General features: G+C 32.5%; 3 protein-coding genes across 3 annotated transcripts; all 3 read right to left on the bottom strand.

Moving 5' to 3' along the window:
- Positions 1-1,864: 1,864 nt before the first annotated feature.
- Positions 1,865-4,777, bottom strand: LOC107432121 ((R)-mandelonitrile lyase 2-like). The gene is made up of 4 exons (XM_060813470.1): positions 4,630-4,777; positions 3,067-3,732; positions 2,143-2,989; positions 1,865-2,025 (listed from the first exon to the last, which is right to left on the bottom strand). Exons 1-4 carry the CDS (start codon positions 4,715-4,717, stop codon positions 1,980-1,982), a joined length of 1,647 nt encoding a protein of 548 aa, XP_060669453.1. The 5' UTR covers positions 4,718-4,777; the 3' UTR covers positions 1,865-1,979.
- Positions 4,778-8,103: 3,326 nt separating this feature from the next.
- On the bottom strand, positions 8,104-10,811 carry LOC107432123 ((R)-mandelonitrile lyase 2-like). Its single transcript, XM_048481314.2, has 4 exons — positions 10,724-10,811; positions 9,396-10,055; positions 8,472-9,318; positions 8,104-8,366 (listed from the first exon to the last, which is right to left on the bottom strand). Exons 1-4 carry the CDS (start codon positions 10,809-10,811, stop codon positions 8,321-8,323), a joined length of 1,641 nt encoding a protein of 546 aa, XP_048337271.2. The 3' UTR covers positions 8,104-8,320.
- Positions 10,812-11,554: 743 nt separating this feature from the next.
- Positions 11,555-14,294, bottom strand: LOC107432124 ((R)-mandelonitrile lyase 2). Its single transcript, XM_048467455.2, has 4 exons — positions 14,101-14,294; positions 12,781-13,446; positions 11,856-12,702; positions 11,555-11,758 (listed from the first exon to the last, which is right to left on the bottom strand). Exons 1-4 carry the CDS (start codon positions 14,186-14,188, stop codon positions 11,713-11,715), a joined length of 1,647 nt encoding a protein of 548 aa, XP_048323412.1. The 5' UTR covers positions 14,189-14,294; the 3' UTR covers positions 11,555-11,712.
- Positions 14,295-16,204: the final 1,910 nt, after the last annotated feature.

The following is a 16,204-nucleotide window of genomic DNA, read 5'->3' as shown; positions in this document are numbered from 1 at the left end:
ATAAATATTATATTTATTAAATATTTATTATTTTACAATACTATTTTGTCCTATTATCTATATGTTATATTTTAATTCGTCTATTTAATAGTTAATTTTATAGATATAATTATTTCTTGCAATTATTTTGTTACTAATCATTGATTAAGTATGACTTTGTATTTTGACTATTTTTATTTAAATCTTTTTGTCATAATATTTTATATCTTTAAATAAATTTTATAATTGAATTTAATAAATTAATTAGATATGTTACAATCTATAAAATAATTTAATAAATGAGTTTGTATTTAAATATTTTAAAACGAAAATATAATCGATATTTAAATAAAGAATTTTAAACATGACTACATGAATAACACGATACATTGCCAAATTTATGAAGTTTTTTTATCAGCATTATAATATTTTTTCTGAATATCAAACAAGTTTTTATATATAAATTATTCCAAAAAAAAAGAAAAGAAAAGAAAAATTAGCAACGTTGCCAAATAAACTTAACGGTAAGCAATTTTTGCCAAATTAGCAATTTTGCCTACTTTGCCACCCGATAAAGTCAAAGTGAAGGAAAACGTCCCCTTCTTCCCAAAACTTAAAATTTATAATTTTTTCTATTTCGCAAATATGTGTGTGTGTGTGTGTGTGTGTGACATTTGTATTTCTTTAGTGATAAAATAAAATTTCTAGATTATCATAGAATATGTATATATTTTTCAAATTTGTCTGCTATTGATTTCAGAGCTCGAAGAACGAATCATAATACGATTGAACAAGCAATTTTTTTTTTTGTTTTTTTTTTTTTTTTTTTGACCATATCGATCTATATCCAGCATGGATCTATATTTATTTATTGTGAAAAAACATAACAGTATTTATAACTTTGTCAGACGAAGGGACAGCTCATTAGACACACAAATGTCTTATGAAAGTGATTATTGTTAGATTTATCCTCTAGAAACAGGGTAACCTGTTGGTTAGGACTATGATTAGTAATGATAGTTGTAGATCCTTAAATTAGCTTATAAGTAGTAGAAATCATTTAAGTGATTATTTGGATAAGAGAAAGTCTAACTTGATAATTAAATTTTAGGATGTTAGTGTTTTGCAGCCTATAAACATACTGCTTTCAAACCTTTATATTTATGTTTTACAAATTATTTTCCAGAAATTCAAATTTTTAATGGAGAAAAACAGAAATCGTGAATGTATTTTCTATTACACATCATTTTCTGTACTGCTTATTCTTGATATCCAATTTAATATAAAGAACTCATTAGATCCGTCAGATCTAAAATCAATATTTTAATTAAATAACTACATTTTGGAGTTTTTAATTGGAGATTGATTGGATCGGCATAAACTATACGATTTAATTTAAATTATTTTAATAAAAAGGTAATCCATTTGGGGGTTTTTAACCTAATAATAATAAAATAATTTATATTACGTGAATAAATGGCATTTTAATCTATAATCAATCCCATTTATATTTCTTTCTAGCTCACCTATTTTGACTTATGTAGAAGGGCTCATTTGTCTATTTCAAAATCCTTTAGCCAACTCAAAGAACCATTTATTTGGCTCGCTTATTTACTGGTCCAAGTTCAAATGAACATGTGAAGTTCAAAGATCCGAAGGCGCTCGTGCAACGCCCTTAACACATTTTGACCCCAATACTTATCTATATGATTCCTACAATTATCTCCATATGCAACATAAGATATTAACAGCAAATATATATCCATTTAATTTAGTGTAAATGGTAATGTAGGAGAGGGTATTGTAGCATGTTCTTTAAACAACTCATTGAAATCAGTAAAGTTGGTTTCATTAATATTATCAAAACAAAAAGTACATGGTATCATAATTTTAAAAAACAAGCATTACGAAACGTAAGCTCATCTTATTGAACATAATGCACCAAATTGTCGTTTTACAAATTTATCATTCCTTCATTTATCTAGACTTTTTTTTCAATTCTACTTTGCTGCTTTTCTTTCGTGTAGAATCTTGAGCCCAATGTACCTGCCCAAAGTATGCAAAATCAAGTAAGAAATATTAAGGAAATTGATTATATTTAATTTGTAAGTTTAAGATTAAGAAAACTAATATTAGTTTTCTCACTAAAGAAATTAAACTAACCGGCCTATCATCATAAGAGTAGCCTGAGGATTAGTTCCTGGTGAGGCATTGAATGTGGATCCATCTACCACACGAAGTGAATTTGTCCCCTTCACCCTGTATTCACCATCTACCACCTTTCCCACTAAGCAACCACCATGGTAATGCCAGAAGGTCCCCACCGTGCTTCGACAAAACGTCTCCATTGATGCATCATCAGACTGGTTCTTCGGCAAAGGAGGTCCTAAAAACTTGAAACCTTCTGCACCCTCCAAATCTTGAAACTTTAGTTGTTTGAAGGACTCTGTCTTCAGCAAATCACCAACCTTCCTCATCCCTTTAACACAACGTGCAAGGTCCCCCACCTCAGAAAAGTAGTTGAACCGAACAGCCGGGCTAACTTTCACCTCCGCGGACGACAGCAACCGGAGTGAACCACTCGACTTAGGTCCTGAGAACTTCTCGGCAATGTTTGCCACACTAAATTCCAAGGGAGAAGTGGAATTTGGAAAAAGGCCAAAAGGTAGAGGAAATGAAAATGACAAATTGAAGGAGATAGCCTCTATAATATTGAAGTCACCGGTAATTCCTACAACCTGTGCTACTGATGGGTCCAATGCAAATGGGACTACAATGCTTATCGTATTACGAGGATTGTCTGCCATAAAATTTCCCACATCAGGATTTGAGTGAACAACCTGAATATGCAGGGAAGACAGGTCAGGAACTGGACCAACTCCACTGATAAGAAGAAGTTGAGGGCTCCCAATTGCTCCTGCACTCAATATCACCTCTCCTTTATCTCTTATAGATGCTCGACGAGTCTTCCCTTTAGAATCAGTGAATATGACTCCAGTTGCAGACAAACCTACGTTTGAGTTTGTTAATGGAAAAACAGAGAGAGACTCAGATTTCATCAAATAATAATGTTCTTGTAGTACTCACGTGATGCATTATTGGAAGAGCTGAAGATGATTTTTTCCACATATGCCTCAACTGCAACTCTCAGATTCTTCAGTACTCCTTTGTTGAGAAACTCCACAGCTCCATGTCTCCTTCCTTGGTCATCGAAGGTAGAACCCGAAGCTTTGGTTCCTACCAAGTGTTTGAGACTGAATCCATTGTCAGGACCAACTCCTGCTTCAAGCAAAGCTTTTCTATAAATAGACGGAAAAGTGGACAAGTTGTAGCGGAACACAATAGTGTCTTCCACCCACTGATATGCTTTCTCGACCAAATCCATATCCCAGTCAATGCCTGATTCATTGTAGAACTGGTCATCGGCTCTGGAGAAGAATCCCACATTGATCATGCTGCTGCCACCCAGGACCCTTCCTCTTGCGTTTGGAACTCCATCCTCTGAAATGAACCTCTGAAAAGGCGTCTTTCCATTGTCTTCCTGCAAGAAATTAGTCAATAGGCCGTTTGCGTTTAACACCTGTGGGTATGAAACCGGGGCACTGCCTCTTTCAAGGACAAGAACAGAGTATTTTTCTGATAAAGTTGCAGCCAATGGACACCCTGCTGTGCCTCCTCCTATGATTATATAGTCGTATACATCTTCTAATGGTAGATCAGTTGCATTGTATACTGATTTCATGTAACTAAAATCTGCAAAATGTGCAGAGAAGAGTGAAAGTTTTGACAAAATTCGTATTTGAATTGAAATAACATCAAGAAAGAGCTGCTCTGTTTCTTATACATGGTGGTGGATTGCTCTTAGAAGTCAGAAAAGTATATATGTAGCTGAGCAGCATATGGATGGGAGACTCTATATATAGTTTTAGTTATATTGGTTCAATTATTTGATTTCCATTTACAACTTTTTATCTATAATGGGTTAAGCTTAAAGGGAGACAAAAAGATATACGGAGACATTACAGGATGACGAAATCAAGCATTTATGAAAGATACACAACATACGTAAATGATAAACTAAATGCTTTGTATCCCGATGGGGACTGTCTAATGGTTGGAATGGGAATGTGCCCCTTTCTTTGCTTCCCAGAGAGTTGGTAGAGGAGATGAACAAGGAGAGTGGTTAGCTTCCCTCTCCCTGTTCTTGGTTTGTATTGTGTATTTTGCCTCTTTTTTTGGTTAATACAACACCCACTTTCGTAGCCAAAAAAAAAAGCTTTTATAACAGATTAAAAGATAATTCTTTGTTTTAGTGATTTTGATAAAAAAAATATGCAAACAGAAATATAACTTAGAAAAAGTACTCTTTTTTTTTTTTTTTTTTTTGTTGCTTTATACTAGTTTTTAGTTCCATGTAAATATGACTCCTTTTATTCATTAAAAAAAAAATGTAAATTAACTCCTTTTTGCTCAATGGAATTTCTTTTAGTGGCTATGATGCCTAAAGTTGAGGACACAATTATACCTTAACAATCTATTTTGTCAAAGCTAAATACAAATCCAACACTAAGAGACACAAATAGAAACGATTCAGGATATTAAATAACAACTCAACAACAACAATAATAATAAATTAATGGGATTGTGTACCATGATCAGATGAAGTGGCCAGTGCAAGAACCTCCAATTGAGGATGCAAAATATATGAAAGCATAAACACTAGCAAAGCTGCTGCCATTCTCGATATGTCTATGATATCTTGAAACCAAAAGGAAGCTCCTTATCATAATTTATAGAAAGAAGGTGCTTTTGAAAAATTTGTTATTCGTTATTTTTTTATTTTGTTTTTGTGTTTTTGTGTTTTCTTTTTTCTTATTTTTTGGTAGTCCATAATTAAAAAATATAAAATAAGCGTGTTGGTATAGCTTGGAGGTTTTGCTAATCTGCATGGAAACTAATGTATATAGTAATATTCAATTGGGCAGCGGAGCCCAAAATTTCCTGAGCTCCAATAATTATTGGCAAGAACAGACTACTTGTTTTTTTTATATAAATTGGCAGTCTATTATTGCCAATGAACTACAGGAGCTAAGAATGTTTTGGGCTCCTTGGTTCAGTAGAATAAACTTTAAAGGTATATAATTGAAAAAGTCCAACATCATCTCCATTGGCTTAATCTTGCCATTTAAACAATTTTTGCCGCGGCTGTCAAACTAGAAATATCGTTAATTTCTTAATAATTTCTTGAGTACCCAGCTCCTTCAATTATTTAAAAGGGAATATTATATCAAGAACTCCCCAAATGTTTATCAAAATTATATTTTTATATTTCTTTGACCAAAAATATTGATAATTCTAACCATCCCTTTCACTAACATCACAAAAAGGAAGTTATATATATATATATATATAGAGTTTTTCTACGATCAGGACCGTCTATATACAGACCAAGAAAAAACTGATATTTTAAAAAAAATAAAATTCTAAAAAATGTTAGTGAGAGAAAAACCGACGCTTTTTACATTTTTATTTCCAAAAAGGCATCGGCTTTTTCTTTTAGTTTGTATGTGGACGATCCTAATCATAGAATCACCATATATATATATATATATTACACGCCATTCTATACAACGAAATCAACCAGTCTACCATCTCTACCATATACCCATTATATCTAGTTGTCCCTCTTCAAAAGTCCTCTTTGAATATTTTGATAAATTAAGGAACTAGTTCGTATGCAAAATACTATGTTCAACTAATTTTCACATTATTATTTAAAAAAAAAAAAACTAATTTTCACATTATCTAAAAAACAAAAAATAGAATTTTCACATTAAATAATTTCGACCGCAAAGTACGACGATGAAATTTTGCCCCACTTAAAAAGTTCCTAAGAGTGCGAGGGATTTTTTCGTAGTACCTTATTTTTTTACATCTAAAATTTAGATTCCAACATAAGCAAAAGATATGATTAAGGATTTGCAAACAATACATTTTAATGGCAAATTCGTTAACTTATGTAATTCGAGAATAAGCGATATCCCTATTCTTCACCAAATCTCACTATTACTTTTTATTAGTTAAGTATTATATATATATATATAGTTAGTTAGTTTTAATTAAGTTCTAAAACTAATATGATATTTATTTCAGTTTTTAGATTAAGTTGAAATTTAAAATTATATTTATTTATTTTCGAATTTTGACAAGATTTGCTTTTTCTAAATAAAATTTTAACATATTATTAAATTCATATTTAACTATTTTTAAAATTTTAAATCTTAGCTTTTAATGTGATCCAATTATTGTCAAATAAGGATCTTAATTTAATAAAGTAAAATAAACTTTACTTAAGACTCTGTATATATAATTAATTAATTTGATTTAAAAGTGTTATTCATCATTGTTGGTCATAATCACTAAGTATCGTAGATGATATTTCTCTATTATAAATTTCCAATTGACCATATAAGTTTTTATTTTTGCTAACTTTCTAAAACAATCACCAATTGCAGTGTAAGTGCCACACCAGCTGTAATGTTTTTCAACAATGATGGTTAATAGCTAATACGATTAAGTTCAAAATATTATGGCTGGTCAAATCTGTCCATGGATAATTGCTATATGTATTGTTTGGTTACCTTGAAAATATTTTTCGAATAGAGTCAAATGCACAATGACAAAATTCACTTTTTTGTTTTTTGTTTTATTTTTTTTTTTATTTCAACGTAGTTATGTAACTAATGCTGTTAACAGATGAGAAAATTCTGCAACTGAACTAATTATGACAGCGGGGGAGGCAATTATAATACTTGGACAACCAAACAAGTGTTTACTGATAAAATATTCAAAAATAGAAAAATATAAATCTATTTTGCCAAAAAACTTTAAAATTCAAATGTCTCTATATGAAAAATCAACTGTCAAAAGCCATTATTGTTTTAGATGATGTAAATTCGAATCCTCCCACTCATTATTTAAAAGGGAAAGAAAAAGAAAAAAACTTTAAAATTCAACTAAAACAAAAGGAAGGATAAGCCTATAAAATTTATATTTAAAAAAAGCACGATTCATATGACCCATAATGGGAAAGGTTCAATGAACTATAGTATTTTATTAAAGATCTTTTGACAAATTATCTAGACTATTAATTTGGTATATTTAAAGATTGATAAAAATTGAAAAGTTATGCATAATTATATCCATAATTTATACGCTGTTAAATCTAAATATTCAAGGAATAAGATGATATTTGTCAAAAATGTTTGTCAAATATCTTCGTACATAAAACTTTCTCTTACATAATTATTTCAAAAGTATGAATATGTTAGACACTTTATTTCTTTTGTGAAAAAAGAAAATTTCTAGATTTTCATGAAAATTTTCTTTTCAAATTTGAATGTTAAGCATTGAAGATTTCAAAGCTCAAAGAACACATCAAAGATGACTATATTTAAGCAAAATTTTGTTTTATTTTTTCATATTGATCTATCTGTCATGTAAGATTACAAAGAAGACTATTTTTTATTTTTTATTTTAATTTTTTTTATGTGTGTGTGTGTGTGTGTGTGCGCGCGTGCGTGCGTGTGTGTGTGTGTGTGTGTGTGTGTGTGAGAGAGAGAGAGAGAGAGAGAGAGAGAGAGAGAGAGACCAGCAGGGCTGACTTCTAAGCATATATTATCCACTGCTTTGTCACTCATAGGCAGACAAAAGGAATAGCCTTTACTTTGTCAATCTAAAATCATATTAGGCTCACAAATATATGAGCAGAGTGATCATCTCCATATGTACCATAAGATATTAACAGCAAATTTATACCCAGTTAATTTTGTGTAAACTGTAATACAGGAAGAGGATTTTGTAGTATGTTTTTAAAACAAGAAAAAAATTTATCTCACCAAAACAAATAAAAAAAAAAAGGGAAAAAATTGTATTCCGCCACGTTGAAATCAATAAAGTTGGTTTCATTAATATTGTCAAAACAAAAGGTACCTTCACAGATACTATTTGTGATCATTATTTGAAGTCTAAAGAAAGATACTATTAGAGATCATTAATTAAGGAGACAATTACATAAACAAATAATCAAAAAGTGTTCGGAAAAAAAAAAAAAAAAAGGGGTGATCAAATAGTGTAATTCTGACAAAGAGCTTGAAGCACAGTGAAGCAGAGCACAGCCTAGCCTTGTATATCAATTAAATGTACGTACAACAAGGAATTACAAAGCATCCCATTACATATGGAAATGTGGTAAATTTACTATTTCTCGATTTATTTGACATTTTCGAATTCTCTGCAGGTAAATGGAAAACAAGATGATCACAGTGTTGTATATATCTATCTACTTTACCACTCTTCTTTCCTTCAGAATCTTAAGCCCAATGTACCTGCCCAAAATACACACAGCAAGTAAAAAAACATTAACCCAAGTTGTTATAATTAATCAATTTGTACGATTAATATTAGCTTCGCAATTTAAGAAGAAAACTAACCGGCCTATCATCATAAGGGTAGCCTGGGGATTGGTCCCTGGTGACGCATCGAATGTGGATACATCTACCACACGAAGCGAATTTGTCCCCTTCACCCTGTAATCACCATCCACAACCTTTCCCACCAAGCAACCACCATGGTAATGCCAGAAGGATCTCACTGTGCTCCGACAAAACGTCTCCATTGATGCATCATCAGATTGGTTCTTCGGCAAAGATGGTCCAAGAAACTTGAAACCCTCTGCACCCTCCAAATCTCGAAACTTTAGTTGTTCAAGGGACTCTGTCTTCAGCAAATCACCAACCCTCCTCATTCCTTTAACACAACGAGCAATGTCCACCGTTTCAGAAAAGTAGTTGAACCGGACAGCTGGACTAACTTTCACATCAGCGGACGACAACAACCGGAGTGAACCGGTGGACTGAGGTCCCGAGAACTTCTCAACAATGGTTGCCAAACTAAATTCCAAGGGAGAAGTGGAATTTGGAAAAAGGCCAAAAGGTTGAGGGAAAGAAAATGGAAAAGTGTAGGAGAAGGCCTCCATGCTATTGAAGTCACTGGTGATTCCTACAACCTGTACTGATGATGGGTCCAATGCAAATGGGGATACAATGTTGATCATATTACGAGGATTGTCTGCCATGAAATTTCCCACATCAGGATTTGAGTGAACAACCGGAATATGCAGAGAAGAAAGATGATTAACAGGTCCAACTCCACTGAGAAGTAGAAGTTGCGGGCTACCAATCGCCCCTGCACTCAATATCACCTCTCCTTTATCTCTTATTAATGCTCGATGAGTCTTCCCTTTAGAATCAGTGTATATGACTCCAGTTGCAGACAAACCTGCGTTCGAGTTTGTTAATGGAAAAACATAGGAAGACACATATTTCATCAAATAATAATGTTCTTGTAGTACTCACGTGATGCATTAGAAGAGAATATGATTTTTTCCACATAGGCCTCAACTGCAACTCTCAGATTCTTCAGCACTCCTTTGTTGAGAAGCTCCACAGCTCCATGTCTCCTTCCTTGGTCATCGTAAGTTGAACCCGAAATTTTAGTCCCTACCAAGTGTTGCAAAGTGAATCCATTGTCAGGACCAACTCCTGCTTCAAGTAGAGCTTCTCTAAAAATAGATTGAAAAGAAGACAAATTGGAGCGGAACACAATAATATCTTCCACCCACTTATATGCTTTCTCGACCGCACCCATGTCCCAGTCAATGCCTGATTCGTTGTAGAATTGGTTATTGGCTCTGGAGAAGAATCCCCCATTGATCATGCTGGTGCCACCTAGGATCCTTCCTCTTACATTTGGAACTCCATCTTCTGAAACGAACCTCTGAGCAGGGGTTTTTCCATCGTCTTCCTGCAGGAGATTAGCCCCTGAGCCTTTTGCAGTCAGAACCTGTGGATATGAAACAGGGGCGCTGCCCCTTTCAAGGACAAGAACAGAGTATTTTCTTGATAAAGTTGCAGCTAATGGACACCCTGCTGTGCCTCCTCCTACTATTATATAGTCATATTCGTCTTCTAATGGTACAGCTGTTGCATTACCTACAGATTTCATGTAACGAAAATCTGCAAAACACGAAGAGAAAGAATGAAAATTTTGAACAAAGTTTGATATTTGATTTAAATTTTGAAATAATAACCAGAAAAAGCTCTTCTGTTGCTGCATATATGTGCAGCTTAGAGTTGGAGACTGTATATATAATTTAGTTATGTTGGTTTTAATTATTTGATTTACATTTTCCACTTTCTATCTATGTTGGGTTTGAGAGAGACAAGAAAATACAGAGACATTATAGGAAGACGAAATTAAACATTGTGACAGATACACACCACAACATGAAATTGATCTTTTGTATCTGACAAAACTAAATGCATCTAACACATTAATATTCAGAGTTTATAACTGATTAAAAAAAAAAATCTTGGTTTTATTGATTTTGATTGAAAATATGTAAATAGACCATAAAAAATGTAGACAATTTTTTTTATTTTTTTTTGCCTTTTTTCTTTTACATTAATTTTTAGTTCCATGTAAATATAATTCCCTTCAGCTCAATGGAAATTTTTTTGTGGCCATGGTGTCAAATGTTCAGAACACTATTATACCTTAATAATCTGTTTTGTCAAAGCTAATTACAAATCCAACTTTAAAAGATATTCAAATAGATATGATTCAGGATATTTAAAAAAATAAAATAATATAAAAAGAAGAAGAAATTAATGGGGTTATGTACCATGATCAGATGAGGTGGCCAATGCAAGAACCTGCGTTTGAGGATGTAAAATATATGAAAGCAGAAACAATAACAAAGCTGCTGCCATTCTCGATGTCTCTGTATGATATTTTTATTTTTATTTTTGGTGAATTCTCTCTACGATATTGGCGGTTATGATAATTTATACAAACAAAGGTGCTTCTCAAAAATTGTTTTCTTGTTTTTGTTTCTTGTTTTTTCTGGAACGAGTTGGACTGCAAATTATATTCAACGAATTTTCAAATTAGTACCAAAAAACAAAAAAAAAAACAAAAAAAAGAATCTTCACATTAAATAAGTTCATCTCAAAATACAATCAATCATTGATGACGAAATTTCACTAATTGCCTGACACAAAGTTCTAAAGACGGGGAAGAATTGTTTTTTCCTGGTACCTCTCACTTAGATTAAAATTTAGATTCCAAAGTAAGCAAAAGACATGGCTTAATGTCTTTTTTTATTTTGTTTTTTCACAAACAAGTTTTATCAATTGGCCATGGCCAATCCAGGAAGTCATATTATATATCAGATGTCAATCATTTGAACTTTTATCGAGATTTTTTTCCCTTTCTCATTTGTATATACTTTAAACGGCGTAGCATGTATATTTTTTTTTTTTTTTTCCATTCTCATTTGAAATCCAATTTCAACTAAAGAGCCACTATTATATATCATTTATTGAAGAAATAATTAGATAGAGAAATAAGGGGGAAAAAAAATGAAAGTTCAAAAAGAAGTGATCAAAGTGTTTCTAGACAAAACATGATGAGAAAAATTTCTGTTGTTATGGAATGGAGCTTGAAGCAAGTGAAACAGAGCACAAGTCTTATATATTAATTAAATGTAGATACAACAAAGATTTATAATACATATGCTCAACCACCACCATGACTTATTGAACATACTCATCACACATGGAAGTGGTCGTTTTACAAGTTTGTTATTCCTGATCACAATATTTTACATATCTATTTTGCTGCTCTTCGTTGCTGCAGAATCTTAAGCCCAATATACCTGCCCAAAATACAAACAACCAAGTAAAAGCCAATTGGTTACAATTAATTTGAGAGATTAATATAACTTTTCTAATTAATTTAAAAAGAAAACTAACCGGCCTATCATCATAAGGGTGGCTTGAGGATTGGTCCCTGGTGAGGCATTGAATGTGGATCCATCAACCACACGGAGTGAATTTGTCCCTTTGACCCTGTAATCACCATCCACCACCTTTCCCACCAAGCAACCACCGTGGTAATGCCAAAACGTTGTCACCGTGCTTCGACAAAATGTCCCCATTGATGCATCATCAGATTGGTTCTTTGGCAAAGATGGTCCTAAAAACTTGAAACCTTCTGCACCCTCCAAATCTTCAAACTTTAGTTCTTCCAAGGACACTGTCTCCAGCAAATCACCAACCTTCCTCATTCCTTTAACACAACGAGCAAGGTCCACCGTTTCAGAAAAGTAGTTGAACCTCACAGCCGGGCTAACTTTCACCTTGGCCGATGACAGCAACCGAAGGGAACCGGTCGACTGAGGTCCCGTGAACTTCTCGACAATGGTTGCCACAGTCAATTGTAAAGGAGAAGTGGACTTTGGAAAGAGGCCAAAAGGTTGAGGAAATGAAAATGGCAAAGGGTAGGAGATGGCCTCTATAATATTGAACTCACTGGTAATTCCTACAACCTGTACAACTGATGGGTCCAATGCATATGGGGCTACAATGTTGATGTTATTACGAGGATTGTCAGCCATGAAATTTCCTACATCAGGATTTGAGTGAACAATTGGAATATGCAGAGAAGAAAGATGATGAACTGGACCAATTCCACTGAGAAGGAGAAGTTGAGGACTCCCAATTGCCCCTGCACTCAGTATCACCTCTCCCTTTTCTCTTATTAATGCCCGATGAGTCTTCCCTTTCGAATCAGTATATATGACTCCACTTGCAGACAAACCTGCGTATTGAGTTTGTTAATAGAAAAACACAAAGAGAGACAGATTTCATCAAACAATAATGTTCTAGTAGTACTCACGTGATGCATTATTGGAAGAGCTGAAGATGATTCTTTCCACATAGGCCTCAACTGCAACTCTCAGATTCTTCAGTACTGCTCTGTTGAGAAGCTCCACAGCTCCATGTCTCCTTCCTTGGTTATCGAAGGTAGAACCCGAAGTTTTGGTTCCTACCAAGTGTTTAAGGCTGAATCCATTGTCAGGACCAACTCCAGCTTGAAGCAAAGCTTTTCTGAAAATAGATTGAAAAGCAGACAAATTGGAGCGGAACACAATAGTGTCTTCCACCCACTGGTATGACTTCTCGACCAAATCCATGTCCCAGTCAATGCCTGATTCATTGTAGAATTGGTCATCCGCTCTGGAGAAAAATCCCACATTGATCATGCTACTACCGCCGAGGATCCTTCCTCTTGCATTTGGAACTCCATCTTCTGAAGTGAACCGCTGAGCTGGTGTCTTTCCATCGTCTTCCTGCAATAGATTAGCTAATAAGCCATTTGCGCTTAACACATTTGGGTATGAAACTGGGGCACTGCCTCTTTCAAGGACAAGAACAGAGTATTTTTCTGATAAAGTTGCAGCCAATGGGCACCCTGCTGTGCCTCCTCCCACTATTATATAGTCGTATGACTCTTCTAATGGTAGATCGGTAGCATTTTGTACAGATTTCATGTAACTAAAATCTGCAAAATATGAAGACAAATGAGAAATTTCGAACAAAATTGGTATTTCATTTGAAATAACATCCAGAAAAAGATGTTCTGTTTCATATACATATTGAATTGCTCTTAAAAGTCCCAAAGTTTGCTGCAATTTAGGATTTTAGTCGCATATAATTTACAGTTATGTAATTTACTGGAATTGCATTTTCCAACTTTTTTCTTTTTCTTCTAAGAGAGACGAGTGAAGAGTAATAAAAATAATAAATAAATAAATAAATGAACAGTGACTTTATTCATGACATGAAAATGTTAAACTAACGCGTTTAATTGGTTCATTAAAAAAAAATAAAAATAAAAAGTAACCAATTTTAGATTTTACTGTTTTTTGGTTAAAAATATGTAAATAGAAAATATAACACGAAAAATTAATACTTGTTTTTTTCTTCGTTTTTCTTTTGTACTCATTTTCAGTTGCAAGGAAGTAATTCATTTTTATTAGCTCAATGGAAATGTCTTTATTGTGGCCGCGGTGCCAATAGTTCGAAACACAATTATACCTTAATAATTTATTTTATAAAAAGCTAATTATTTACCAATCCAACATTAAGAGATGTACAAATAAAGATATGATTCAGCATAAAAGTAATAAAAATTACAGGGTTATATACTACATACCGTGATCAGATGAAGTGGCCAATGCGAGAACCTCCAAATGAGGATGCAAAATATATGAAAGCATAATCAAAAACAAAGCTGTAGCCATTTTCAATGTCTCTATGGTAACTTTGAACTAAAAGCGGAAGGTGTTTTTGATAATTTATAGACTGATCAATGGTGCTTTTGAAAAAAAATTGTTTTGTTTTTTCTGTTTTTCTTTTTATTTTTTATTCCTCCCTTCCTCTGTCTTCTTTTAGTCCTTTATAATTATATAAAATAAGCATGCAAGAATAGCTTGAATATTTTGCAAATAATTATAGAAAATAATGTATGTGTATATATATATATATATATAGGAAATATTCACTGAACCAAAGTATTTAACAAATAACTACATTGAATGAATGCATATTGGAAAGTTATAGATAATTATGCCTTATACACCAATAAAACTATTAATTCAATGATCAAAATGATATTTATAAAAAATCTTTTTGCACATATAAAAACTGATTCTATATATATATATATATATATATATATATATATATTTATAAAAAAATCTTTGTGTACATATAAAAACGGATTCTCTCTCTCTCTCTCTCTCTCTATATATATATATATATATAATCATGCAAAAAGTCCAACATTTGCTCCGTTGGCTTAATCTTGCCAATTAAACCATGTTCTTCGTATAAATTATATCTTACTTGGGCTGGGGCTGCTAAATAAGAAACATTTTTTAATTTCTTAGACAAGACTGTCAGCCTCCACTAGCTATATACTATCTGAAATAAAAGATACATGATTTCTCGAGATCCAACTTCTTCCATCAAAAGGAAAATCATGATGTGAGTTCCCAAGGCGTTTACCAAAATCATAATATTATTTATTTGACAAAAAAATTAAAAAAAAAATTCAACTAACATTCGAGAAGATAATATATTTATATATTTAAATATATAAAAATAATATAATAAAAAATTTATTAAAGGAGATAATGAAAAATAACATTTACAATTATTAAATCTGTATAATTTTCTAAATCTAACTATTGTAAATAATTGTCATTCACAATCTTTCTCAATAAATCCCCTTTATATATCAATTTTTATTTTAAAACAATTTGTATGACAAAATCGATCAACTCACCTATCATCTCTACCACCATACACGCATTATAGGATTAAAATATGTATACGCAACGTTATATCGAGAGAAATAATGGAGCGCGAAATACAATCTTTATTGATGGATTTTCACATAAATGCAATGCAATGCAATCATTGATGATAAAATATCACAACATTTTATCTGCGAAGACAAAATCCGTTACAGATTTTGGCATACAATGGATTCTCAATTATTTTTACAAGACAATGCATGTGTAGCAACAATATTTCATCATCGTTTGTCTTCGAAGACAGTATTTGAAAATGAAACACATTTAACTGGCCTTCGTGATTCTTTGTCTCTCATTCCAGTATTTCTAGCTTTTCAACACTGCTACTGTTTAATTTTTTATATAGTCTTCAAATAAAAGGAGCCAATTTGTTTTGAAAATGTTATTCATCATTATTGGCAATAATCTTCAATAATGCTTTTCACTTCGCCATATGTGTTTTTGTTTATGCATTTTTCTAAATCAAATTCCAGTTACACTGTAAATTACCACACAAGCTGTAATTATCAATAAATGCCCAATGGGATTAGCTTCTAACATTGATTAGTATGAAACAATACAGGATTCAGATTTTCAGTTCTTATTCTTATCTACTATTTATATGATCCTCTCTTAATTTAAAAACATTAAAAAAAAAAAAAAACTAGGGGGGGGGGGGGGGGGAATAATTGCTTTTCAAGTTTAGATGAACAGAAAAATTATGGTAGAAGGTCTCCATCCAACTCTACATTATTAGAATTTAGAAGTACTAATAGAGTTGGTCAAGCACCGGCTCAATATGGCCATTCTTGAGAATCTTAATTATTCTTTGCTGTTAGAAGAGGGGCCCGGCTCATTACTCTTTTACTTACCACTGTATTTTTTTTATTTTTTTTTTCTTTGGGGTAATATACTAACTGCTGTCTCTGGTCTTATTTGTTAATACAAAATTAATGTTTT

Source organism: Ziziphus jujuba, chromosome 1 (genome assembly GCF_031755915.1).
Source record: "Ziziphus jujuba cultivar Dongzao chromosome 1, ASM3175591v1".
Taxonomy (NCBI): domain Eukaryota; kingdom Viridiplantae; phylum Streptophyta; class Magnoliopsida; order Rosales; family Rhamnaceae; genus Ziziphus; species Ziziphus jujuba.
The sequence above is the reverse complement of the archived record's forward strand: the minus strand, read 5'-3'. Positions and strand labels throughout refer to the sequence as shown.